We start from the raw sequence: 25,740 nt of genomic DNA on the forward strand, positions 1-25,740 counted from the left end.
TTTGCCCTTGATTTCCCTTTGCCCTTGATTTCCCTTTGCCCTTGATTTCCCTTTGCCTACAGATTCACGGAGCAGCCCCAGGAAGCATGAAGCTCCCCACAACAGAGACAAGAGGCCCGGGCCGTTCTCCTCCCTGAGGCCTAGCGGAACAACGCAACAGTTTGGAAGATGCCGTGCTAATCAATCCAAGTATGAAACATGTGTATGGTTTCCACGTCTCAGTCCTCGCATCTTGCCGTTCATACAGCACACAATCGACGCATCAAATTGCCCGACATATTTCCAGAAACCCCACTACGGTCTTTTGCTCCTCCTTGCCTCATCACCTTACCAGACATCAACATGAAGTATATTAGTTACAGTCTTCTTCTCCTTTATTATTGCCGTTTGCTTCAAGCGCTAGCCTTCAACCTGACCCAGCCGGGCACTTCGGAAGTCGTTGTTCGCAATTCCCAGGACGAGATCCAAGGCAATCCCGGCACTTCAGAGGTCATTGCTCGCAATGTTTCCAAGGACGAGATCGAAAGCGAACACTACCACAGCGCGACCGGCACCCTGCACAAGGACGTAAACAACTTGGAGAAGAGGAAAAGAAGGAAAATGAACAAGTCCGGTTCTGGAAGAGCCAACAATATCACCAGAATACCACCACCTCATCGAACGCCAATGCCTCAAAAAAACGTCAACATGAGGCTTTTGGTGGCTGGAGTCGTGGGGGCTAGCGTAGTGCCAATGCGATCTCATTTTGAACGGATCCATCGAGACCGATTCAGATGTCAGCGTGCAAGCACTCAAGGGGCACACTGCGTTTGATTGAAGCCGCATTTGCCATGACCGGGATAAATTATGCGTAAGAATGGATAACTATTGGATTGGAATCCTTGGAAGACAGCTGCGTTGGGGTGATTAGGTCATTAGGGGGCTGCGTGGCCCGCCCTGCCTGCATTCCACTACCGAGCCGAATGGCCAGATGGTAGGGGCCAAACTGAAAGTGCACGTTAGGGTCGGAGCTGTATTGGATCAGCAGTGGGCGCATGCTCGAACCGGCATAAAATGCCAGCAATTTGGATTCTTGATGGTCGGGGTCGGGACTGGGCGGGTGTCCGGAGTACTCCGGGTGCGATTGCTGACACTGCTTCTAGAATCTTTTTGCTGATTCAAGTGAGCAGCATTACCAACCTCCGGAGCATTCCGGTCGAGGTACTCACTATTTGATTGCCACCGTGTACATGTATAAGACTCGCGACATGTTGTCAAGGATGGCGACCTCGACAGCGTTCGACGTTGGCAACTCGACTATTGGCAATCCGATAACGTTAATCCGGTCTCAGCAGCCTAAGTCAGTTTGAGTACCAATCGAGGTACCATCAAGTTGATCAACCCAGGGGCGGACCAGCTCGAAAGACCTCTGTCACGAACTGAAAAATCCTACCACAATCAAGAGATTACCTTGAACCATGGCAGCCTCCGACGCGAAGTTTCCTGTCGCCGGTCTTGCCCGTGACGGCTGGTCAACCGAGGACGAAACCACTGCAACCTGTTTTTGTGGAGCGGTCCAACTTGTCTTTGTGAGTATTATCCGCCCATGTTCTTGGGTTTCTGCTCACCATCTCGAGCAGCCCATCCAAGGCTCCGGCCTGGTCAACCGACACGTCTGCCACTGCAGCGACTGCCGCAAGATTAGCAGCGGCCTGTACATGTCCAATATCACCGTCTCGGACGCTCAGCTCCGCCACGTCCGGGGCCGCGACCAGCTGAAGATCTTCTCCCAGTCCGAGACAGTGCGCTCCGGCGGGCTCATGACCAACTACTTCTGCGGCACGTGCGGCACCCTCATGTACCGTCGTGGTGAGCGCTTCCCGGGCCTGACGATCCTGCGCACGGGGACGGTCGACGACTTCTCGCTGGCCGAGACCAAGCTGCGGCCTCAAGTGGAGCAGTTTGTCGAGCACCGGGCGGGATGGCAGAGGCCTATTCAGGGTGTGCCGCAGGTGGTTGGGATGCATTCACCGGCGGATCTTGAAAGGGCTCCGCTGTGAATGCTTGAGGGGGAAATGGCCGGGATGCTTCAGGTTCATTTCGGGGGAGAAAGCGAGGGAAGCAGGCGTGGAAAAGACGGAATGGGAGTGGCAGCATAAGGTAGGTAGATGTAGGTACGTGTAGGTCAAGATACCATACCCTAGGGTACCTCAGGACTTCGAACAAGATCATCCAATCGGGCAACAATGGTTAGACCTTAGCTCCGATCCTAGGGAGATGTCACCTAACCGAACACACCTGGGATTTCCGGCGATCTAGCCGGTAATCCATGGCACATAACTGAAGTGCCTGAATTTGGAAATTGAAATAGGTGTATCACCTCGAACTCTCCAAACCAGACAGCTTGGATGTTGAGGTTTGGGAACAATGTAGGTACCTATGCGTCAAGAGTATGTCCTTTGATGGCAACATCTTATCGTCCAGCTAGGCGTTCTATTACCGAACCTGTAGCGGACCTAGATAAGTTTCGCTGGCAACATGAAAGTTCCAGCAACCTCAGGCGAAAGCCACGTTTTCCGGTCGTACTCATGCATTGCGTAGCAATAGGATTTGGCTTTATGCATGCGACCTTCCTTCCTCCCTCCACATTTGTACCCGATTAGCAATACATCTCCCAACTTCGAGAAACCGTGGTGTTGATACGGTTAGCTTGAATCTTCAAGGTTTCCTTAGCTATTGCTTAGCAATCATTCTTAAGCCTGTTTTTACGGTGTCTGCCCAGAGTAAGTGGTTTAGCTAGAAGGGGCCGTTGCACTTGGACTTCTTCTGCAATCACGAGACCTGCGTGCAGAAGATTAAGTCCGAGGTGTTGAACTTTCAGTACACCCCGAAGAGAGCAACGAATGCGAGTAGCCAAATGGTTCTGATTCTATGACTACATAAACGACTGGGCTGCCTATTCATTCCTTTCTGTTCATCTTGGTCTCAGCAAAGAGGTATTGACATCTGAGATTACCGACGCCATGAAAACAGTCTTTGCTCTGCTTCCGCTCATCTCTGCCGTCATGGCGGAAAACATCAGCTCTACTTGCCGCAACCTCACACTCGACCCGGCCACTGAGGTCCTCAGTGGAGCGTGTAACGACGGCCAGGGGAGCAATGCTGCTTGGCAGCCGACCTCGCTCGACCTCAACACCTGTCTCGTTTTCGACGACGACCAGAACCAAATCCTTGTAAGGAGGGATTCCGCAAGAGTTTCCAAGCGTCAACTCACTTACTCGGGAGCAGTGGCAGTTATACGGAAACTTTGGCGCTCAGTGCGACAGCTGCCACTTCTTTTGGAACAAGGACCCCGTCTGGGGATTTCAAAGGCTTAATTAACATTGGATGTACTTGTTCGGGCACAGAGGCTTCGTTCGGGATCGGTAGGCACTTTCTTGAACCCCGTTGAAATGCCCTTTAAAAGCTGACAGACAGTTTGCAGACAACAGCTACATCGACAACAAGTTTGGATAACTCGTATGCTGGCGCTATTCCAGTTAAAATCTCGTGAATTACTGGACTCGAATCTCGTGGTTCACGGTATGATGCTTGTCGGGGCATTCAAGCACAGGAATTAAGAGTGTTCCAAATTGGCAGCCGTTGTATGTTAGGCAGTAAACATGCGGGACACCATGACCGCAATGCTATAAACATGCCGGATCCTCGCTGCTCAGACTGCCAGATGTGACTTCCTGACATGAAGTATTACAGGCGATGATTGCCCGAAGTGTGTCGTTAATGCACGTGGGTTAACGGTACCTGGGCGAGAGCACGGCGTTTGGCAGCATAGCAACATGCAATAGGATAGCGTCTGTTTTTTTCTCTAGGCGTATTGGAACTGGCTTGAGAACGCTGTTGTGGCCACCCTAGAACTTTCATCCCAGTTCAGTTAATCCAGCCACACTATCCGGCTCGTGTCAGCGCTGCTCCAAGAACCCCTGCCCCTTTTCCGCCCGATCTTTGACCTCTGAGCGAACGTATCCAGCATATCATGATATTCCCGCTCGCGGATGGCATTTGGAGATGGGGCCTTCCCCAAACCCAGCCCCGAAGTGCATCTGCACGCGGTCCTGGTTCCGAAACACGTAGGCGCGCTCATGGAGGCAACCGTCATCAGCGTGCATGAGCGATGTCTCCAACCTCAAATTTGCACGAGTGTGGCGCCAAGACTCGTACGGCCCTCGGTTTGTGGCGTCCTGGGCAGAATCATAAGCGTGGCTTGGGGTAAAAGAGCGCAACTCTTCTTCAGATAGCTGCTCCAGAGTGCTCCCGTCCGGGAGGTAGAGGCCGTCGAGAAATGCGACCAAGGCTTCAAGCAAGTTGACACAGCGGGAGCTGGAGTTCAGAGCAGACTGCAACATGCTGTGCTTGGCATCGTAAGAGTCGGCAACTATCAGGTTGTAAACAAACTCGACACCTTGAGACAGCTAGTCGTTCAGGCGTCAGCAAGGCGCTACAGAGGTGGGACGGCGAATGAGGAGTTCAAGGGCACCAACCCAAGTGTGATATCGGTCGTCCTCCCCAGGCGTAAGATAGTAGATCGAGATTCCCCCGAAGAAAACATCATGGGTGACGACATCGTGAGAAGCTACCCATATGGTCACTGCTCAGGTTATCGTTTGTTCTGACGTTAGCGTACTGACCTTCGGCGAGCCTTGCTGGCAAGTACTCGTATACACAGCCGATTTGTTCGTTTTCCCAAAACGGACGTCTCGAAAAAAAACCAGTTGTCCATGTTGTTTCCAAACAAACCGTACTGGAAAAGCGTGTAGAATGATTCGACCCTGTAGAATGCCCGGCAGAAGCGAAAGTATTTGAGAGGCGATAGCGCTACTTCTGTGGATGGACCAGCTGAGGCAGCTCCATCTGCAACGCAATCCAAGGCGCGCGTCGCAAAGTCGGTTGCGAAGGCGTGAATCACGTCATGGGTGCGGTGTATTTTCCAAATCAAGGCCGTTGGGAAAGTTGGCAGCCGGTCCACCAGACGCGCCGGCCGCTCGTTGAGCTTGCCAAGGAAAACCGGAACGAGCTTGTGAGAACCCTGCGCCAAGGCAGACGCTACGCTTCCACCACGGCGACTGCGTGTGGAAGGAGGGCCGGGGTAATTTGATGGCGAAGAATCGAGATTTAGATCCATGATATTCCTTGAATAAGGTGTAGAAATGGCGGCACGTTAGGAGAGTCGATGTTGCGCAGGATTTTGGCGATTATCTCGCAGGGCAGCTGTGTGATCAAAGCATGGCTACCCAAGCATATCGAGTTCGCCGTTTTGCGTCGACGATGGAGAAACTCAGGCAAGAAGAGACTCAGAGTAGCTGAAGATCCGGTAAGCGTCGTGCCGCGGTGAACTTGTTCAATGTACTGGGATCGGGATCGGGATTGGGATGATATGTGACAGTCGTGGTGGGGTCGGGCATGAGTTGTTTCTGTACAAAACTGTTGCACATAATGGACAAGCTCGGCTACACCACCAAGCTACAGTGGCTGATAACAGCCACAATCTTCCGTAGTATAGTGGTCAGTATGTGAGCTTGTCATCTGACGTGGTCGACATCGCTCGAGACCCGGGTTCAATTCCCGGCGGGAGAGACCGGAGCGGCACAGCCAGCCCATCGGCTGCTCGTGTTATTTTTTGGCGATGTGTCCAAAACGTTTTGGTATATTGGGCATTTCAGGGGTTATCTTAGTTGGGAAGGCGCGATCACGCTCCTGCCTCGCACATGAGTACAATTTTTTAACCTTTGCCGCAACACCGTACGAGCCGAATCTCCGCTCGGATTACCCGTCTGGCCAAGTCCCTTTTCGGTTGAAGCCCGATCTCCGTTCGGCTTCGCGGCCGCTCCGTCATAACACCACGATGACTGCTCCCTGTTGATCACTTATTAAATCGGTCCCTCAAATCACTGTCCTCAGATCACCTCTCTCACCGCAATCAATAAGGTAAGGTACACAGGTGGCAGCATGGCTGCGCTCTCTCCTGGCTCAAGCATTCCTTGGGTGACAAAACCTTTTCCAACACAACACATCTTCAAATTCGCAACAACATTTGGGCTCTCTCCCAATTACAGTACTCCGTCGCAACCCGTATCCAGGCGGTTCACTGCCGGCATGTCAACATCGACGCCCGCAGTTAGAGCCAGCGACTGGTCACCGGACCAATACCTCCTCTTCGCCGACGCGCGCAATCGCCCCGTCAACGACCTCCTCACGTTTCTTAGGCCAGATTACTCGCCCCGACGTATCGTCGACCTGGGCTGCGGCCCAGGCAACAGCACCGCCCTCCTCGCAATCCGCTTCCCCGGCGCGAGCATCACCGGCGTCGACTCCTCCCCGGCCATGATCTCCAAAGCCCGCGCCACTCTCCCGGAGATTTCGTTCGCCGAAGCTGACCTGCGCACGCACAAGCCTCCTTTCGGAACCGACCTGCTCTTCGCCAACGCCGTGTTCCAGTGGCTGCGCCGGGACGAGCGCATCCCAACTATTGCCCGTCTCCTGCGCACCTTACCGCAACAGCGTGAAGGCGGGAATGAGTCGGGAGGCGTGCTGGCGTTTCAGATGCCCGATAACTATCACGAGCCGTCGCATCGCTTGATACGGGAGACAGCGGCGTCCGAAGGGCCTTGGAGGGAGTTCTTTGAGAAGCTGTCGGGTACGGGAAGTGTTGATAAACTGGGGCGGGACGATATCGAGTCGTTTGCGGAGTACTATGATGCGCTCAAGCCGCATTGTCGGGCCGTCGAGACGTGGAATACGACGTATGTTCATGTGCTGGATGGACCCAGGGAGATCGTCGAGTGGGCCAAGGGGACGGGCCTTCAGCCGTTTTTGAACGCGTTGCCAGCGGACGGAGTTGCGAGGGAGGCTTTTCTGGCCGAGTATCAGAGGAGGTTGGAGAAGGAGTATCCGCCGACGGGGGATGGAAAGGTGCTGCTGATGTACCCTAGACGGTTTGTGGTTGCGTTCCGGTAGGCCACTTGTGGTCAGGGATCTGAAATTAGGTAATACCAGAGATCAGGTTGCGCGAATCATACTTATATCTATTTCTTTGGATGATAAGAGCCTTTGTCTGGCCTGACGGAAAGTAAGCAATGTGGGAGTTAAGTTTTTGGTTAGCTCTTAGTATACCTTAGTAGCGGCGCAAACCACATTGACATTTGCTAAGAAGACCTAAAAGGCTAAAATGTACGGATTATTAGCTTGATGAAAGTTGAGAGGTACCTTACTTCACTCAATACCGTAACTAGTTACCGGGAGGTTGATCTTTTCTTTTATTACCATTAACTTAACGTTATTGTTAACCTAGCTATATAGTTATCGCTTCAACTGGGTCATACTTCACAGGTTCAGTACGAACACAAAGGCACACCCGAGGGCAGCAATGAATGAATCATTGACCCCATTCCCGCTTGCCGTTCGCTGTGCGATTGACTCTTTGAAGCTATAGTCCAGCCTGCGATTCAATATATGCATGAAACGGAAAGCTCAAGATAGTGGGAGGACCTTGATAACGCTCTCAAACCTCGATCGACGCCACGACCTGCACACAGCATTTAAGTCAAGGTGCGTTCCTCAATTGAACACAAAACAGACAACTGCGCCGCAATTGAGGACGGAAATTGGGGGCTGATTGTGCGTCCTCAGTGGGGCGGCGTTGAGAAGCAGCCAATGACCGTGCAGAAACTCCGAGAGGGCGCCGCCGACCCACGGCGAACACCATCGGCCAAGGCGACCTGAAATTTGGGCCATGAGGTAAGGCGATAAATCCGATGACTCCCCGCCGAGCCACGATCTCAAGTTACCCCTTCAACCTCATTTCTCTCAAATCCGACTCATGCTGCATTGTGATATTATGCTTTGATTCCGTAGCTTCCCCCATATATTTCCCACACGCAAAGTCTTAATCCATACCAGGCATCATCAAATCATCTCTATCACGTCGTGCCCTTGGCACTGCACGCCCCGTGCCCGGCCCTCAATGGCTGATCAGGTAGGCGAAACAAACACGCGATTTCACCCTTTCGGTTCCTAACCCATGCCGTAGGTCCGCGGTGCCTCAATCAACTCACCATACTTCCCGAGGTCCTCTATGCACGCTCGGGAGACCCGACGACGATTCCACGTGCAGGTCCACGGTGACGTTCATATCTTGGTCCACGATGTTGGTCATATCTCTCAAGCCGTTCCCTTCCACCTGCACCAAGCCGACGTTGAACATCGAAAGCCCCGTTGGACACCTCAAGGGCGTGATTGGAAAGACGCCAACCGCGGTACGGACTTGCACGAAAGTTCCTCCACTTCGCTTTTGAGCAAGATGTGGGCTCCTCGCACAGAAGCGGAACGAGCAGCACAGTTCCAACAATCTGTGCTCAGCGCCATCGGCAGCTTGCGGACAAGCCTGGCACGGATCCATCCACGGCGATCCCCGACATCGTCCGTCGAAGAGGAGCAGGTTCTAGTTGTAGACTACGTCAAACACCTGGACGACGGAGGGCTCCGAATGGCACGTCTACTTGCCCCGGCTGATTCCAAACAGTCAGAGCGGCGTGCACCTTGCGTCGTCAACAAGATTGCTCTCGCTCAGGCGCAACGATTCGAGCAACTCCTGGGACGGAAGCGTCGCTCGATGCATCTTGACTACGGCGGACGCCGCAGTCAAGATGGCGAATGCTCCAAGTGCCGACACACATCTTGCGACAATTGCAAGTCTGCGACCGACCGGCGTGGTAGGGCTTTGTCTTTCGACGCCGCATTTCAGCCTGCAGACAGAGCCGAGGTGGTGTCGGAGACTCAGCTAGTACTTTCCTCGGTCGATTTTTTCAGTTGGAAGGAAGAGGAAGCCGGTCCAGCTCAAGTTGCCGATGGCCAGACGATATTCGCCTGGGCTTCGAGCGTGATCGGAGCGACATACAACTGGTCCTGCCACCCGAGGCGGAGCCTGGTCGGTCCCAGCAAGCCACGCATCTTTCTCATGTCTGAGGCGAGGCGATAGAAAGCCCGTCAAGGCTTCCCGACCTGGGATCACGTCGTTAAACTGGTCCATATCTGCCTTTCGCCACACAAGTCGCCGTCTTCCCACAAGGCTCGCGCCCACACTACAACCATACCACCCACATCAACACCAACGCACAGCTCGAGAGAGCACATCCAGCTCGTTGCCGCGAGCTGGGCCTCACGAAGAAAATGACGCACACCACACCCTACGCCCAGTCCGACTTCCCTTGCCTCCTCCAGGAGGAGGAAGGGGAGTGGGTCTGGGTTCCGAAGAAGATCATCACTCCCGCCATCTCAACGACTCCTGCCAACCATCAAACTCCCAAGTATCGCTCCTTCAGTGCCGGAAGCGTCGAGACGCAAGCCTGCGCTCTGTCCTCGTCCTGGGCGGTGTCACCGCATGCAATCAGCCCGACCTACTCACCGTTGAGGAACGATATCTCCAGCATGCACAGCGGAAGCCCCACCGAATCCATTCTTGAAGGTTTTGACACGGACTTGGTGCTCCGTACCAGTGCTCCTCTGGAGAACATGGACGCTTGGTGGACTGCTCCAGCGCTAGACAGCAACGCTGTATCCTCAGCTCTTTTCACTAACATGGACTGGATGGATCCTGAATTGTTCTCTGGCTTGGACCTCGGCATGGTACCCGAGCTCCCTCTCACCATGCCAGGCATCAGTCCTTCAAGTTCGGTCTATGGCAGCCAGAGTGTTTCTGACGGCAGCATCACGCCGTTGCCCCCATTGACACCGCCTTCGCTGCCCAGCCCAGCTGACTCACCGGCGTCCTACCCACCCACCGCGCCGGCGCTTTCGCAGCCGCTCCAGTGCTTTGAAGTCCCGTGTACACTCTTCTCTGGCAGATCCGGCCTCAGGTCTGTCCACGCCTGCCCTACGGTCTCTGCCAACCACCTCCACCGCTACCTCAAGGACAACTCCAACTTCCCATTACCGCCTCGCAACAAAAAACACGAGCGCAAACACCGCCAACCGTCCTTCTACTGCCCATTACCACACTGTGGTAAAGGTCACTCTGATAAGCGTGCCCTCGCTCGCCACCTCTGGGCGCAGCACCCGGACTTCGCGCGGGAGAGCAACACGCGCTCGGAGAAGGTCAAGTGCTCGCATCCAGGCTGCCCGTACGAGGGCCGGAAGGACAATTTCAAGCGGCATATGCAGCGGCATGAGAAGAAGGGGGAAAGGTAATTCTGGTGAAGGGGCGTGCGTGGGAACTCTGATGGAATCCGCACCTGTTTTCTTGCCTTTCTGGGTATCTAGCGTTTTGTTTGGCGTTATTGGTTGGGTAAATGTCTTGAGACGACTTGGTCTCCGTTCGGTATAGGTGACATGGGAAGAAATAGTGGCGAAGGTGGTTAGATTTTTATAGTCGTTCAGCATCTCTTAAACATACCACGGTAAAAACTGCCGATTCCGACACATGCCGTGTTTCTCCTGATCCAGTCAATGCCGGGCTGCATAGTCAACAATTTGACGAAGGACATGAACCGTCAGCCGCGGGCTGGAAGCCGTGTGTTGAAAGGGGAAGAGAGCCACGACTCACAATGAGCGGTCTTCATTCATGATCACGGAACCACAGGCCTTTACTGTTATGTTCCATTCATATCGTGTTCAAATCCACAGCACCTTACTCTCCATCTTCTAACCGTATTGTTGGAGTCCTCCTGTGGATTCCGCGCGAGAACACTGCCGTTTCGTGGCCTGCCAGGAGACGGCGCAGTCCCTCCCGCCTGCCGCCCCGCTGTGCTGTCCCCTCGCTGGCTCATGGGGCTCGCAAAAGTACCGCGGCGCCGGCGGTGCACCGTCCTCTCAGCCGCAAACTCATCCTCGTCATAAAACGCCTCGCGGCCCCAGTTCCCGGGAAGCCAGCGATGCCACATGTATGCGGACCAGCAGAAACAGTCGTTAAAGACGCCCGACGTCGACAGGAACACGGCCGCGAGCCTACCTAGCCCCACGATGCCGTCTTTTAGGAGGAGGACGTAGCATCGGCGCCGCTGGATCCATGTTGCCTGGTGGAAAAATGGATTGCCATGCCGAGGCAAGGAGTCGTCGCATGGCTCCGCTGCGTCCGGTACGCCGTGCCTCGCGCAGCGCTGTAAGAGCTGGAAGGTGACTGTCGGTAGGTGTGGTTGTTCGATGGAGGGGAGGGCTTGAAGGACAGTCATGAGACGGGACGGCGGCAGGCGAGTGGTCCCTATCCGGATTGACACGAACGTCATATCTGGTGGGTGGTCAGGCCTCGTCCCAAGGGAGAGTTTGAGCCCCAAGGGCGAGCGCTGGCAACTCTAAATGGGGTTGGTGGCGGATTCGAGCTCGGGACATGCGCGCCTAGAACCCACGGAAATGGTGTTATCGTGGACTTCTCTCGCAGAGAGCTTGTCGTTGTGCAGCCAAATGCAGGCTACAGTCAAAGCCGACGACCCAGACGTGGCGGCAGCCGCAACCGACCAGGACGGCGTACCACATTATGATAAAACTGCCCACAGCGCTGATGCGACTCGCTCCCGAGTCATCTGCAGGTTCACTTCGTGGACCGACTTCCCCTGACACCGTGGCTGACAACCCGCCTGCAATAGGTGGGGATGGGATTGTGAGGCTCACCGGTTCCTCCCTCGCAGGTGGTCTGGTAGTCCGCTTCCTCCTCCTCCAGCCCCGCTTTAGCATTCTGCACAAACAACCGCATAATGGTGAGGCAGGTTCCGCGGCTCGTGAAGGTGCCGACGACGTTACTGAACAGAGGGGACGAACCACATGAGGAACACGGCCGAGCAGATGCGCCCTCCCGGATTGGACGTGTTGGCGCCGCCGATGGATTCGTTGAGCGCTGCGGCGACACCAAAGACGTAGATGAAGATGGCCAGCAACGTACGGAGAAACTCGTTCGTCCTGGTATCGCAAGCATCGGCGCGCAGTGATGCCACTGGTGCCAGGCTTTGGGTGACTCTTGACCGGCCTGACCAATGTTTCCAAGCCGGTTCATCACCACGGTATAGCGAAGCTCAGTCTCGATGTAAGCACCGCTAATCCCCTCAAAACCGGTCAGCACCGTGGCGATCACACGAGCCCGGTCATGAGGATGTTCCGACTCCCCTTCCTCCTCCTCGTTCTGGTCGTCCAGCTCGACCGCGCTGATGACACGCTCGCCACCTCGTCCACCATCATCCTGATGGCTTTGTGCGTCTCCTTGCCCTTGTCACCCTGCTCTCCGCCAAGCCAAGCAGGCAGACCCAAACTCAAGGAAAACCGCTTCCATTGCAGTTCCAATGGCTTCCTCCTCTTCCACCACCGCACCACTGCCGAGGCGAAACTCTACCAGCTGCGTGTCTCGCCGCGCGGCCCGGAGCGGTCGATACCCATGGCGTGGAGGCGGCGCCACACGTAAATCTTGTGCAGCAGTGACCAGAACGAGTCGATCGAATCCCCGACGGCGTAGACGGCATTCATGAAGCGATGTTTGTCGATGGGGGACAGCTCGATGTTCGCGAGCAGCATCACGACCGGGAAAGATCCAGGTCGTCAGGCGGGGGACGGCATCCCAGTACCAGGTGCTCTTCACGCAAAAGGCCTCGCACCCCTTGAGCGTCAGCGCCATGTTCTCGGTGGTGTTGGACAGGGACCCGTCGGGGAGCCGCCGGAAGTATCGTCGCTTGACTCGTACCGCTCGCTGAAGAAGGGCTCCTGACGCCGCCGCGCCTGTATGCGCACGATGCACGTGGGCCGGTCCCAGTGATTCAAGTGTACCTCATTGCACGGCTTGCTCAGCGAGCAGTCAACGCCTAGAAGCACCGGCCTCTCAGTCAGATAATTTCCGCTTTGAGCCCAAGCGTAACCCCAGTAGAGAAGAAACACGCATACTCGGTGCTTGCGTATACGCCATTGGGGGCCGCATCTTATCGTCCGTTGTCCGCCGGCGATGCCGCGACTTGACTGATGAGTGAACAGGGGCGAGAGACCGCGTGGACGTGCGGGCGGAGGATGGCTTACAGGCTGGACAATATGGCTTGATAGTAAGTAACAACTTCATCCCAGGGCTCTGGGCTGGGCAACTGTGTAATGCTGAGCCGCAGAGAACCTCAAGAGTCATGCGCACCTTGTGTAGGCACGGATAGGTATGCCTGGTTCATTCGTTCCTGGGGTAGGAGGCTGTGGAATGAGGCTCAACGAACTGCCGCTTAGGATGCAGGGGCTGTGTTGACTCGACAACCAAGCAATTGACCGGAAACTTCAGTAACGCATCTAGACCAGCCATTGCGCATAAGGGAACCGCTTCTGCTTTAGCATCGTGCTGTGCAACGTCAAGATTGGGCTGAGGGTAGGATATGTAGGCGAACCGAGCGTGTTTCCAAGGGCCGAGCTAGGTAATGTCGAGCTACAGTCTCTATATGGCGACCGCTTCAAATCAGAGCAAACAATGCAACCACGTGGGGAGTTTGGGTGTTAGTTTTTAGAGTCACAGCCTCGCCATGCCCACAATACCTGAAATGCAAGCACACACCTCAGTGTCTCCTGCGGGGTTTTCTGTAAGGTACCAGGTCGTTAACTGGCAGTGCTCGCCGAGATTTCAATAAACCTAGAAGGTCACACATGGCCAAAACTACGGCATCCGAGCTTTCCTCTGGATTCACATCCCCGACATAACCAAAATGGCCTTCGTCGACTCTAGCAAAGGTTACCGCCGTCTCATCGGAAGTCTCCTCCTCCGCGTACCACGCCGCTGATCTGTAGACATTCTTCGCGAACAGCGCCTTTTGGCTGTACGCCGATGACAGCCGGCTTGCGAGCCCGTACCCGGCAGCCTGGCGGCGAAGCTTACTAATAGCCCGGTGATAGGAGCCACGGCGCCAGCGGATACGAGCTGGAACACGTCTTTCCCCTATCCCGGGCTGCGCCGAAATTTACGCTGCTCCGCCTTTTCATGGCCGGTTGTTGCGGGCCGCTCGACGCGGGGTTGAGGCTCGAGCAGCTGGCCGAGCAATTCGGTCCTGGGGAAGCAGTCGCTGCTGTCCTCGAGCACACACCAAACCTGAAGGAATTCGACTTGGATCTCTGTGCGTGGATGGATCTTACAAAGAAGGACTTCACCGAGGATGATATGCGCCAGGCAAAACTGGTTTTGGGCCGTAGTGTATCGTGAGAAAATTTACGGTAGACTACCACAGGCAGTCGCACCAACGTTAGTCAGGGCGAAATGTGCGCCAATGTTGTTGAATGACTTACTATACACACACTGCAGGTCATGGGGTAGGCGGGGGAGAAAAACGGAGACTTCTTCCGGAATTACTCTCTTCGAACTACTACCTACTCGCTCTTCACAGTGTGCTCATGCGTTTCAACCGGCGCTGACAGAGCGTACGCATCGACATGTGCCTTGGAAAACTCGCGCGCCGGCGTCTTGTTGGCAAACAGGATATCCAGCTCCTCGTACGTGCGGCCCTTGATTTCGGGCAGGCGGAAGTAGGCCCAGACGAAGACGCACAGGGCTGTGCCGCCCCAGAAGAAACCCGACTTGCCCTTAAAGTCCCAGGCGGTGCGGTTCTGCATGTAGCTGTACAGCACCTGCGACACGATGTTGGTGAGCTGGTAGGCAGTGCGCGCGAGAACGACTGAGAGCGGCCGCAGCCGCACACTCGATGTCTCGGAGATGATGCTGTACGCCAGCGGCCCGATGGTGAGGGAGTAGGTGAAGAGCCAGAAGACGCACAGCCCTCCTGATGGCCAGAGACCCCGCTCGCCGGCCGAGACGTCGAGGATACCAATGATGAACAGCACGAGTGTGAGCATGCCCATGCCCGACACGTAGAGCGTTCGCCGGCCGAAGTAGGTGATGAGCCACCAAGAACTGTCATATTCTGACATCAGCAAACGCATCTGCAGACGCAAGCAGAAGATCATGACCTACAGGACAGTTCCAAGAAAGGCCATCCCCTTGGCACCAAGGCTGAGGTTGAAAGCGTTGTATGTCTCCATGCCGGCAGTGGTGAAGAAATATGTCGGCGTGTACGCAAACGAGGAGCCGGATAAGATTTGGCCCATGAACGTCAGCATGCAGATCTCTGTGCGGCGGAGATCGACGCCGCGGAAACAGTCGAGGTACGTGGCGCCCTTGGTGACCTCGGCCTCAAGTTTGGTAGTATGAACCATCATCGCAAGCTGAGAATTGATTTGCTCGTCCGTCTTTTCGCCACTGAGCCGGGCAATCGCCGCCTTGGCCTCGTCGAGACGGTCCGTACGAACGAGAAACCAAGGGCTCTCGGGAGCAAGGTACGCGATCAGCATGATGGGGACAGGCCACAACCATTGAATGGCAAAGGGAATCTTGTAGCCCATTTCACCCTCGATGGGAAGGCAGCCGCGAAGTACGCCGCTGGCGATGAGTTGACCGATCCTAGCGATCATCAGAGTGAGTCAGAGAAGCTAGATGAAGGCACACCAAAAAGACCTACGCCCAACAAAGATTAACATATGTCGTCAAGTAGCCACGCAGGTTCGTTGGGCAGACTTCGGAGGCTAGAGACTGCTGGTGAGACTCGATGTTTAAGCCGTCCTCAGGTGTTTGTTTGACTCACCATACGCAGGACTCAGTGTCGCAAAGACACCCCAGCTGAGCCCGCACAGGATCTGGCCGCCTACCAATGTGGCGGCATTGGGTGCGAAGAACACGACAAAAATAAAGGCGTTCAAGAAGCCCATGGCCACAATCATGACCCAGCGGTAACCGAACCTCGAAGCAAAGAAGCCGTTTAACAGACCGCCTAAACATCAAAATAATTGCTAAATATTAACGCCACTGTAACCTGAAAGAACAACCGACGGTCAGGAATCCCTGTGCATTGAAGGCACGTACCAAAGATGGCGCCAACCGTGCTGGCCATGTTCAACCCCGTCTGCCATGAAGCCGAGACCTCCCAATCGTCTTCTTCCGGGTAATAGTTTCCAAACTTCTTGGCGAACTCAGGGTACGCAAAGAAGTTGCCGATAAGAATGGTATCGTATCCTTCCATGATGATCGACATGGAAATGAGGACGGACCAAAAAACGGCCTTGCGGTTCTGCCGCAGGGCGTCCATTAGGGTTTGAGCGTGTTCATCGTCGGTCGCCTGCTTGGCCTGCAGAATGGCGTTCTGGCCCAGCTTCTCCTCGAGATCCTGGTCGGCCACCTTTTGATGGTGGTTGACCAACACCGTTGAGGTCGCCATGGCGACTACGGGAAAGAGCAATGGTTACGCACGCGGTCAATCGTTGCAGGTGTTCTTGTCGTCTATCCTCAACTCTCACGAGAGAAGAGGAAGGGGTATATTGATTACCAAGTGCACAGGGCCACGCAGACAGAACAGTCAGGGTGCCCAATTTATTATACGCCATGACAGGAAAATGACAGAGCGCGTGCGGGGTTCATTTGCAATGTGAGCCCATCGGTTGAAATTGGCCCACATCATGAGAAATCCGGGGAAGATGGGGTAGTGTCCCCCAACCCTGGCCGTAGGATGCGGAGGATCGCAACGGAGGTCTTGGGGTTGTTGGAGATGGTTCCTAAGATGGAAGGTCATTTGGGCGATCGGCCACTCAGGAATACAACTCCGCTCACGGTAATAGCTACCCCGAGCCCGAGAAGCTTGTTTCAAGGTCCAGTACCAAGATTGGTCGGCAATGACTTGAGAGTCACCTTTTATCCACCACTAATACAAGTGAACTTGGTTGCCAGATTCATGAGCATGCATGTACGTGCGTCATTCTCTTTTACCGATGTCAAGTTGTGGTCTGCAGGTGGATCAGAAAGGGGGTTGAGAAGTCGATGCCGGCCCGGTTAACCGCTGGAAATTTCTAAGCAATGACCAGTCCTTTCGTGATGCCTTGTGAGTGGTCGCACCGGTGCTGACTCTTTGGGTCTTGGCTTCATAACTTTCTGTCTCTGCCTTCTTCCCTTCTTTTCTTCGTACTCTTCCTTCTTCTCATTGTTTCGTTAATCTTCATGTTTGTTCTAAACTTCATCAGCCTGATTTCGCCGTTTGTTATTATACGAGGTTCACCGCCACTGTCATTTGCTACACCTGCTTCATGCTATTGGGGAGACAACCTACATGGATACTTGGTTGATACCTAGTTTTCCTTTGCCTTTGAAAGCTGATTTGTGATTGGAAGTGCCCTGGTCTACCTGCCCCCTTGGTTGTGTTGTATGCCAACATGGTATAGTTTGCTTGATGCGTAGTAGACAGCGCGACCCCCCAACCGGACACCCCCCCAAACTGGACACGATCGACGACCACCACGCTTAGGTTTCAACCTGGTCCATCTGCTACAACCACGCAAACCGCTACTGAATTTAGAGTTTCTACATCTCCTCGGCCCGCCGAAGGCGATCCAGACCATGAATGATCATTTCCTGTTCCTGCTCAACGACTAGCTCCGGGTTACTCTGCCTGCCCCGCTTCCTCCGCTTGGGGAATCTCTCACTTGCTTCCTGAGCCGTAATTATATCCTCTACGCGCGCAAATGGGTCGTTAGGATCCTCTTTGACTCTGGTATTCGTGCGTTGCTTCTGAGCTTCCCGATCTCTGCGTGCGGCTTGCAGAGCCTCCTCTAAAGCGGCGATCTCCATGTTTTTCTTATCCAACACATCCCCAACCTTGGCAATGAGATGTCTTACGCTTCTGCTAGTCGGCGAGTCATGCTGCCTGGCCAAGTGGATGGCCTTCCGGATATCCTGACCTTGCTATGGAGTCCAGATAGTAGAGTTCTCGGTGCATAGCTGGCGTTTCGTAGGCGTAGATAGCTGCTCGGGGGGCGTCCTCTCTTCGACTATTGATTCTAGATCATCGAGGATTTTTGCAGGATTTTATAGCCAGATTCCGGTCTTTCTGAAGCCAGAAATTATGTCACGGGTCGTGACAGTGTGAGGTTCATGTGCGCATCTCCTGGTTCGACTGGACAGTTCAAACCACGGTCCCTCTTTTGAGGGTGTTACGCAGTGGTCAGTTGCGTCCACCCGTGACAAATTACGTTCCGAGCGCTTATGCCACGTCACGTGGCATCGCGGTAGCAGTAGAGGAACCTCTGTTTGTTGATCGAGGCCGTCGCTATGGCGGTTCTAAATACTCGCGTGTTTTAGCGAAAATACTCCTTGAGAGCCGAGAAAACGCTGCGATCAAGTGGCTAGGTCTTATTGCTTGTATAAGCTGGTAGATAGAGTAGTTGTACTTGGTTGGGATTGCTAAAACCATGATTTCCTCTAACGTGGGTGCCGTGCTCGTCGAGACTAAGGAGACGACAATCCGACGGGTTTGCCGGGTTAGTCTCTAGCAGATAGACGTGTTTGAACCAATATACGGCAACCCTGCTATTGCTCCAGCCTATAGCTGAGTACATATATCTCCAGGATGGCAGTGCTTCTTCGAAGCGGAGTTGTAGGGGAACTATTAGCCCTAGGGAGATGCCCCCGTGAAGATGATAACTGGGGACAGTCTCCTGCCCTCAGCAGTACCGCATTCGATAACAGAGACCCAGGCAGTGTCATCAGATACTATAACAATAGTATAACGAGTTATGGAGCTACTAATCACCGTTCTAGCGCGCATCTCCAACTCCTACATGCCATGATCGTCTATATTAGCGATGTTAGCTGGCTTGATATCTTTAGAGTGCAATTGCTTACGTAGAAGGTGAAAGAAGTCCTCGTAGTTAGCACGAGTAGAACCGCGAGTTCACGCCGAGTCTAGCAATATACCGGTTTTTGTGCTGACTGTAGGATTACGTTGTAGAAAACGGTCTACCTATCGCGCTCTAAGAGGACGATGATCTCTGCCCTCGGCTAGTACTGCTTCAGCAAAAGCTATAAGTAGACGACGACTCGGAGCTCTACCAGCGCTTTCCTCATTGATAGCCCAGTCGGCGACGAAGCTCTTCCTATAATGGAGAAAGCCGCTGGCCTAGAATCTGGCTCTTGCGACGCGTTTCTGCTCCGTGCATGTAGTCGGACAGCGTCGCCCTCGGGATATTCCATCGCCTCGACGCTATACGCAGGGAAACGCCATCCTGGATATTCTGAAGCGCAGATTGGATACACTGCTCTCTGAGGTTTACCATGATCTTAGTTTGAACAAATTTGAAGAGGAACTGAGTGAGAAAGGTGGTGTTGGAGGTGGTGTGCTTGGGTGGGTGATGACGATCGGCATCTCCGGTTGCAGGGGGTGTCCGGTTGGTGGGTCACGCTGTCTAGTACAAGACTCGTTATCTGACACTGTAGATCTTGATTTGGACGATGTTGTCCTGGCCTGCTAAGCGAAGCCAAGTCTTCGTGCGACCGGATTTCCCGGCGCCTCCCGCCCGGGCTGGCCCGGGCTGGCCCGGGGCCAAGCTCCGAAGTGGGGCCGAGCCGGCAGACCCCGGGCCCGGGTATCGCGCTCCACTATCCGGGCTAGGTTCATTATATTGCAAGGCTCAGGAGGAGCTGTAGGAACTAAAACACTGAGTACAGACACCTGATGCATCGTAGAAGAAAGTTATTTGTTTTAGTTGCATCATCGGAGTAACGCAGTGGCGTTGATTAGCATGGACGGCGATGTTTGCTGTCAGAATTTGGTGTATTAATGGGCGGAAATCCCAAGTCGACAGCGGTTTGAGATAAGCCCAAGGAATGAAGACCAAATTGAGATACACAAACTCGTTGTCTCACCGTCTGTCGGCTTAACATGCTAACGCTGATAGATTACCTAGAAACAGCCATCCGTGACACAAGAGATGACTAGCTAACTACTCACCGTCATCCGCTCTGCAGCACAATGACATTCGCAGCTACCGCTCGCCACGTACCCTACCCCCTCATACTCTGATACAAATCCCGCAACACCCCATCCTCATCCTGAAGCAACTCCTCCGGATGCCCCGCCTCAACAACCCTCCCTTTCTCCAGCACAACAACCAAATCAAAGTCCAGGATATGCTCCAGTCGATGCAGCACCTCAATGACCGTCTTGCCCTGCAAGTCCCGCGCCACAATCTCCCGCACCAGCATCTCGGTCTCGTGGTCCATGCTACTGGTGAACTCGTCCATGAGCACAATCTGCGAGTCGCCGCGTTGAAAGAGGGCACGGGCCAGGCAGAACAGTTGCTGCTGACCCATGGACAGGCGCTCTTCGGGGTTGAGCGGGCTGTCGAGCGTGACGGGCTCCTCTTCCTGCTTGTTCTTGTTTTCTTTTGGGTCTGACTCGCTGTCGTCAGTCTTAGACGACTTCTTGGCCTTCTTCTTGTTCTTTTTGTTTTCCTTGGCGGCGGAAGCCTTGGTGGCAGGCGGGAGCTCAGTGACCTCAGCGATGGACGAGGTGGAAAACCCGCGAATCGAAGAGGAGGAAGAGGAACCGGAGGACTTGCGGGCAAAGAGCGCGTCCCAGATGCCGACCTTGCGCAGATAGGACTCGATGAGCGCATCGGTTTCTTCTGGCGTGCACGACGGGCTGACCGCGTCGTCCCACATGAGCATGTTGGCGCGGATTGAGCCGTGGATGAAGAAGGACTTTTGCGGGAGCGTCATGATGCGTTTACGCAGGGCGTCGCGGGAGATACGGCTGATGTCCTGGCCGTCGATGGTGACGCTGCCCGAGTTTAGGTCAAGGCAACGTAGGAGGGTGGCAAGGAGCGACGATTTGCCGCTGGGCACATGTGAGTTATTGCTCGTCCGGGAGCACGATGTTACCTACCTTCCACTGCGACCACAGATGGCAACCTTCGTTCCAGGGGCGATGTACAAGCTAACGTCGTAGACGGCGGGGGGCAGTTGCGGGCTATCGGGGTCAGTCGCGAGGCATCATGCTTGGCCGGAAACCTACCTGTACGAAGATGAGACATGCTGAAGCTGAATCCCTCCTCGACTCGGCCAGTTGGGATAAGGAGAGGGAAGGGGTTGCTTCTCCTCATGCTCCACTTCCTTGTTGAAGCGTCTGATGCGCGCCACGGCGCCGATGGACGTCTCAAGATTGGCCCAGAAAGTGATGAGGTATTTGAAGCTGGTGCTGAGCGAGATCTGTAATATCTCAGTAACTGAAAGCTTCTCGAGTTGCGCAGCACTTACCAAGTTCACTAACGCCAGACCTAGGAAGCCGAGCGACTGCGACGACCTGAACGTGACGGCCAGCGTGGTAACAAGAATCGCTAGGAGCGTGACCACAAAGTCCAGAATCATCTTGAGCCAGACCTGGACTGATACCAGCATGTAGTGCGCTCGCTGCGAATAGTTCAACAGCTCCTGGTTTCGGAGGGAGAATTCCCCAGTACGGCCGAACGCTCTGATGGACACGATGCCGTTGATGGTCTCCAACAAGAAAGCAGAGAGCGGGGCTTTGGCTTCGATATCCATGAGACGAAGCTGTTTCGATGTTCTAAGATAGAACTTCTGGATGACCCAGAGCATGCCGATGAGGATGGGAATGGAGATAGACACGTATCTGGAGGATATCATGACGATGATAGTCTCAGCGCAGACACCGAAGAAAGCTTAATGATAAGCCACACATATTAGTAAGTTGATCCTGGCCACAACTGAGAACGCCGAGGACATGTTCCTTACAGGTCGTGGTGTTGACCAGTGCCATGGGTAGCTCATCGTCGATGAGCAAGATGTCTTGGATGAACCTGCTGGTGCGTTAGGCATGCAGGGCTCTGGTAAGGAGAAAAACGTACCTGTTCGCGATCGTGTTGGACCCCACAGAAACGACGTAGGTGATGGACGCCCTAGCAAGGTTAACCTTAACCCTCAACAGGCTAACCGGGACTCACTTCATCAAGGTTTCCAGTTGCCCAAGGTACAATCTTAGGGATGATGACGGGAGGAGGACGTCGAAAAAGAACCTGGAAGATAGTGCATCAGCAGTATTCCCGGATAATTCACGGGATTCAACGTACACGCAGATCCCACCTAGAAGAGAAACGCCTCCGACGATTAGACCGGTGAAGATGCCGATATAGTACGCCAGGGACTTTTGGTCGCTCTCCGCCCACATCTTGAGCCAAACAGCTGCAGCCATGTCAGCATCTCGGCCTTTCTCACAATCCTGCCGAAGAAGACTCACTCTCAAACGACCTCCCACCAGCCAAGACGGCCGCCAACACAAAGAACAACGAGATTCCGGCAACACCACACGACTTGAGGAAGTACCCGTAGACACCCCACTCCGACGGCGCGCGACTTTCGTCGATCTCTCTCTTGTCCAATGGGACATTCTTGAGCACAACCCTGCCGTCGCTCATGACCTCGACGGAATCCGCTGCGCTGCTAACCGCCTTTGGCGCCGCCACGCGGGAAAGGACCGAGTCATCAAGAGCACCGCTGCTGAGGAGCTCGTCGTGGGTACCCTGGTGCTTGATCATGCCGTTGTTGACGACGAGAATCGTGTCAAACCGGGGAAGGAGTTGGGCTTTGGGAATGCGTCAGCATCTAGAAGTGAGCTGGAGCAGGGCTACGTAATGCGGCCTACTAGAGTGCGTGACCAACACGGCCGCGCAGTTCAGTTTGGCGAGGAGACCGTTCTCGGAGAGAATTGCTGAGAAGATGTGGGTCGCTGATTTGCGGTCAAGACCGCTGAAGATGTCGTCCATTAGGAGGAGGTCTGGCTTGCTGTAGACGGCGCGGGCAAGTGCCTGTAGCTGTCAGAACGTTGTGTTTAGTTACTTGAGAGCCCCAACCAGACTTACCACACGATCCTTCTGTCCCCCACTCAACGCCGATCCACCACTTCCAACTCCGGTCTTGTCTCCCTCTCCCAAGCCAGCGATGTCTTGAGCCAGAGCACATGCATCGATTACCCGGTTATACCAATCTGGGTCAAAGGGCCCGGTGCCGACGATGTTTTCCTTAACGCTTAGATCAAGCAGCCAGGGCTCTTGGTCGCAGAAGGCTACTTTGACACCCCGCCGAATCTGCCGGGTGCCGGAGACGTTCTCAATCTCGCCAAGAATGGCCTTGAGGAGGGTGGACTTTCCAGAACCAACGCTGGGCATGAGTGGTTAGTCGGATGCAGGGCCGCGGGATCAACGGTGGAAACGGAAATACTTACGGTCCAATAACGGCGGTAAACGAATTCGGCTGAATGGTCAATGACATGACGTACAGCGCAGGCGCTTCGCTGACCTTCCAACAGAAAGAGGCATCCGAGATCTCAACCAGCCCAGCCATCGTGCTGTACCGAGGGCAAAGATCTCGCAGAACCGGACCCTGAGGGAAGAAGGAATGGAACTGATTCATGGTTACCCTTTGCTCACGCTTGAGGCTAAATGAGCTCTGGGAGGATGCCTCTGAACTGGCAAAGGAACTGTTGCCGTAGCCGACCACTCGTTCTTCGTTCAGCAAGTCCTGCACTCGCCCCAGACACTTGAACATGGAAACGAGGGCGGGTGTTCCCTGGATTAGGAGAAAGAGAGGATCGAGGGATATGCGGAGGAGAGCCAGGGAGGCAAAGAGGGTTTGGAAGGTGAGCGGGGTGCCGTAGATTTTGCTGACGATCGCGAAGCCACCATAGGCAACCAAGATCGAAAGCTCGGTTGATGCAGCGGCTAAACTCGTGGTCAAAATGGGTTTCATTGTATGGGCCATAGGAGGGACTTACAAAGGGTGATGATGATGGACAGGATCCGTCGAAATCGCCTATGTCCGGTTAGTCGTGTCGAAGTTGCCCTGCGGTAGCCTCTCGCTCACCTTCCGAGCTCGACCTCTGTCATGCGTAGTTTCTGCAATTCCTGGGTGTATTCTGGCGACAAACCGAGCATCTTAACCTCTTTGAAGCCCGATATCATGAACATGGTAGACTTGACCCGCTTCTCGGTTGCGGCGAGCCAGGCAACCTGCCGTGGCCCGAGGGGCGCACTTGCAATGCCAGCGAGGATCATCATGACTGGTGCGAATCAGCTAGTTACAACATGATATGTATTGTCTCTCGGAAGTAGGTACTTACCCAGCGTGCAAAGAAGCGGTGCGAGAAATCTGAGAAAGTTAGCGTTGAGAAGAAGGTCCAAACTCCAAGGAGATACTTACGCAAGTTGAATCTTGCGATACAATAGATAAACTGCAACGGCAACAGTAACGAGACTGGCCCATATATCGTGTAGGATCTTGCTACCTTCCATAATATGTTGCATATCCACGTTGATGAGTGTAGCTGCGTTCCCGGCGTTGAGCGCAGCCAGTCTCATCTTCAGCAACTGCCGGTAGCACGAGTCCACCAGCTGGCTGCGCATCTCAAGCGCCAGCTTGTTGCAGGCATGGGCGTACCACGCGTTGAAGAGGGCCATGAGTGTGTAGAGCACCGCAAAAGCGCCAATCAACGCGTGTCCAACATCTATACGCTGCTCGTAGCCGCCACCCTGGACGAACGTGATGATGCGCTCCAGCAGCATAGGCTGCGTGAGGGTGAGAGCTACGATGATGGCGCGGGGAATGATCGGGATAAGAAACTTGGCCGGCATAGACTTGAATAGCGTTGATAGCAAGGCGGATCCGGCGGATTTGTTGGCGTTTCGCGCCCAATGGCCACGGAAGCGCTCTCGCAGCAGCTCCGCAGACTCGTCATCGCGAGGACCAGACAAGTCCGATGGGACGAGGTACCTAGAGAAGCCTAGGAAGAAGTTAAACACCATTCGAAAGCAGTTAGTAAGGTGGGAGATGGCTGGACAAACCGTTCCAGAGCGTCGGACCCAGCCAGAAGAACATTGACCGGCCGTAGAGTCCAGCCAGTTGTTCAGTGGTGTACTTCTCTCTGGCTCGCGGGAAAATGAGCTGATCCTTCCTTGCCGCCTCGGCAATGGCTAACAGCACCTTGACAGCCAATGTGGCTGTCTCGGCCGCAGCGAGCTGCGTATGAGCCCAAGTGGGCATCAACCAGAGCGTCCGGGCGCGGACAACATCGAAGAGAACTGTGACCAGCAGATAAAGTTCGAGGATGAAGCTGGGAGCCACACGGAACACATGTTCAAAGTAACTGAGGACAGACAGCGGGAAAACAGCGACAAAGTTCAGCGCTGCGGCCGCCAAGGTCAGTCTCGTCCTGGGAGCGGTGGTGCCCGGCAGCGCCCAAAGCATCAGAATAGCCAGTTTGAGAAGACCCAAGGCGGCGATTAAGCCCTGCGTTCTGTTAATTCTGAGATCAGGAAAAAGCATATTCAGGGCGTGACTCACCTGTTTCCAGGGGAGAAGAACTCCATTGCTTGCTTGTCTCGGCCGACCGAAGAGGAAGGCCACTTGGAGTGCTGCTGCGAGAATGAGCAGCGCTGTGGGCAAGATGGACAATATGGATTCTTCGAACGAGACGGTAAAGTCGAGGCCGCCACGGCAGGAAGGCCCAGCCCAAGGGCCCCATGTCGCATCGAGGGGGCAGTCCATGATCTGCGCTCCAGTCAAGCTCGAACTGGCGTCTGGTCAGCCAGGGCAGCGGGACAACTTACTCAGAGATAGGAAAGACAAACCAGGTGGACTAAGTAAGAACGAGGGCGGAAGTTTGTGACTCGAGTTAACGAGCTGAACGACATGCCCCTTGCTTCTGGGGCTCACGGTGACGAGTCTTCGAAGGGAAGAAGTGGAGGTTGGAGCTCGTGAGGAGTAGGGTCCAACCAGGAGGGAAGGGAACGGACAGGGAGGGGAGACCGACACTCTTCAGCTTGATGTACCTAATGTGTCCGTCTATCATCAAAATCATGGCATTTAGCCGAGGCAGTTGGGAAGGGTAGTGA

The 25,740-nt window shown here is 54.4% G+C and overlaps 11 protein-coding genes and 1 non-coding gene across 12 annotated transcripts; 6 read left to right on the forward strand and 6 right to left on the reverse strand.

The window, feature by feature from the left end:
• Window positions 1-1,457: 1,457 nt before the first annotated feature.
• On the forward strand, window positions 1,458-2,039 carry N657DRAFT_564577 (uncharacterized protein; the record flags this gene model as incomplete). The annotated part of the gene is made up of 2 exons (XM_062788289.1): window positions 1,458-1,568; window positions 1,620-2,039. 2 exons carry the CDS (start codon window positions 1,458-1,460, stop codon window positions 2,037-2,039), a joined length of 531 nt encoding a protein of 176 aa, XP_062650541.1.
• Window positions 2,040-2,663: 624 nt separating this feature from the next.
• N657DRAFT_687183 (uncharacterized protein) lies at window positions 2,664-3,679 on the forward strand. Its single transcript, XM_062796875.1, has 3 exons — window positions 2,664-3,212; window positions 3,268-3,404; window positions 3,464-3,679. Exons 1-2 carry the CDS (start codon window positions 3,003-3,005, stop codon window positions 3,358-3,360), a joined length of 303 nt encoding a protein of 100 aa, XP_062650542.1. The 5' UTR covers window positions 2,664-3,002; the 3' UTR covers window positions 3,361-3,404; window positions 3,464-3,679.
• Window positions 3,680-3,816: 137 nt separating this feature from the next.
• N657DRAFT_175515 (uncharacterized protein) lies at window positions 3,817-4,551 on the reverse strand. Its single transcript, XM_062786091.1, has 2 exons — window positions 4,518-4,551; window positions 3,817-4,448 (listed from the first exon to the last, which is right to left on the reverse strand). The coding sequence occupies exon 2, from the start codon at window positions 4,380-4,382 to the stop codon at window positions 4,011-4,013; it is 372 nt and encodes a 123-aa protein (XP_062650543.1). The 5' UTR covers window positions 4,383-4,448; window positions 4,518-4,551; the 3' UTR covers window positions 3,817-4,010.
• Window positions 4,395-5,242, reverse strand: N657DRAFT_175510 (uncharacterized protein). The gene is made up of 3 exons (XM_062786090.1): window positions 4,665-5,242; window positions 4,518-4,609; window positions 4,395-4,448 (listed from the first exon to the last, which is right to left on the reverse strand). The coding sequence occupies exons 1-2, from the start codon at window positions 5,156-5,158 to the stop codon at window positions 4,585-4,587; spliced, it is 519 nt and encodes a 172-aa protein (XP_062650544.1). The 5' UTR covers window positions 5,159-5,242; the 3' UTR covers window positions 4,395-4,448; window positions 4,518-4,584.
• A 279-nt stretch (window positions 5,243-5,521) lies between these two features.
• On the forward strand, window positions 5,522-5,610 carry N657DRAFT_t23. The gene has a single exon. It is a non-coding gene; the product is annotated as a tRNA-Asp (tRNA).
• A 457-nt stretch (window positions 5,611-6,067) lies between these two features.
• Window positions 6,068-7,147, forward strand: N657DRAFT_640637 (S-adenosyl-L-methionine-dependent methyltransferase). The gene has a single exon (XM_062792008.1). The coding sequence runs from the start codon at window positions 6,130-6,132 to the stop codon at window positions 6,988-6,990; it is 861 nt and encodes a 286-aa protein (XP_062650545.1). The 5' UTR covers window positions 6,068-6,129; the 3' UTR covers window positions 6,991-7,147.
• A 2,054-nt stretch (window positions 7,148-9,201) lies between these two features.
• On the forward strand, window positions 9,202-10,218 carry N657DRAFT_677509 (uncharacterized protein; the record flags this gene model as incomplete). The annotated part of the gene is made up of 1 exon (XM_062795994.1): window positions 9,202-10,218. The coding sequence occupies one exon, from the start codon at window positions 9,202-9,204 to the stop codon at window positions 10,216-10,218; it is 1,017 nt and encodes a 338-aa protein (XP_062650546.1).
• A 395-nt stretch (window positions 10,219-10,613) lies between these two features.
• Window positions 10,614-12,525, reverse strand: N657DRAFT_630738 (uncharacterized protein; the record flags this gene model as incomplete). Its single annotated transcript, XM_062791001.1, has 6 exons — window positions 10,614-10,616; window positions 10,662-11,254; window positions 11,635-11,698; window positions 11,769-11,919; window positions 11,976-12,203; window positions 12,347-12,525. The coding sequence occupies 6 exons, from the start codon at window positions 12,523-12,525 to the stop codon at window positions 10,614-10,616; spliced, it is 1,218 nt and encodes a 405-aa protein (XP_062650547.1).
• A 1,151-nt stretch (window positions 12,526-13,676) lies between these two features.
• N657DRAFT_677511 (uncharacterized protein) lies at window positions 13,677-14,167 on the forward strand (the record flags this gene model as incomplete). The annotated part of the gene is made up of 3 exons (XM_062795995.1): window positions 13,677-13,736; window positions 13,759-13,787; window positions 13,864-14,167. The coding sequence occupies 3 exons, from the start codon at window positions 13,677-13,679 to the stop codon at window positions 14,165-14,167; spliced, it is 393 nt and encodes a 130-aa protein (XP_062650548.1).
• A 164-nt stretch (window positions 14,168-14,331) lies between these two features.
• On the reverse strand, window positions 14,332-16,100 carry N657DRAFT_564881 (sugar transporter-like protein; the record flags this gene model as incomplete). Its single annotated transcript, XM_062788320.1, has 5 exons — window positions 14,332-14,872; window positions 14,933-15,418; window positions 15,477-15,540; window positions 15,600-15,785; window positions 15,878-16,100. The coding sequence occupies 5 exons, from the start codon at window positions 16,098-16,100 to the stop codon at window positions 14,332-14,334; spliced, it is 1,500 nt and encodes a 499-aa protein (XP_062650549.1).
• Window positions 16,101-18,808: 2,708 nt separating this feature from the next.
• N657DRAFT_640640 (uncharacterized protein) lies at window positions 18,809-19,249 on the reverse strand. Its single transcript, XM_062792009.1, has one exon. It carries the CDS (start codon window positions 19,111-19,113, stop codon window positions 18,934-18,936), a length of 180 nt encoding a protein of 59 aa, XP_062650550.1. The 5' UTR covers window positions 19,114-19,249; the 3' UTR covers window positions 18,809-18,933.
• A 446-nt stretch (window positions 19,250-19,695) lies between these two features.
• N657DRAFT_668802 (P-loop containing nucleoside triphosphate hydrolase protein) lies at window positions 19,696-25,393 on the reverse strand (the record flags this gene model as incomplete). Its single annotated transcript, XM_062795459.1, has 18 exons — window positions 19,696-20,675; window positions 20,724-20,807; window positions 20,853-21,046; window positions 21,095-21,516; window positions 21,590-21,654; window positions 21,703-21,753; window positions 21,799-21,870; window positions 21,925-22,036; window positions 22,092-22,436; window positions 22,497-22,659; window positions 22,714-23,011; window positions 23,076-23,571; window positions 23,625-23,662; window positions 23,714-23,909; window positions 23,970-23,998; window positions 24,050-24,629; window positions 24,691-25,135; window positions 25,190-25,393. 18 exons carry the CDS (start codon window positions 25,391-25,393, stop codon window positions 19,841-19,843), a joined length of 4,629 nt encoding a protein of 1,542 aa, XP_062650551.1. The 3' UTR covers window positions 19,696-19,840.
• Window positions 25,394-25,740: the final 347 nt, after the last annotated feature.

Source organism: Parathielavia appendiculata (genome assembly GCF_033297405.1).
Source record: "Parathielavia appendiculata strain CBS 731.68 unplaced genomic scaffold N657scaffold_2, whole genome shotgun sequence".
In the NCBI taxonomy this organism is placed as follows: Eukaryota; Fungi; Ascomycota; class Sordariomycetes; order Sordariales; family Chaetomiaceae; genus Parathielavia; species Parathielavia appendiculata.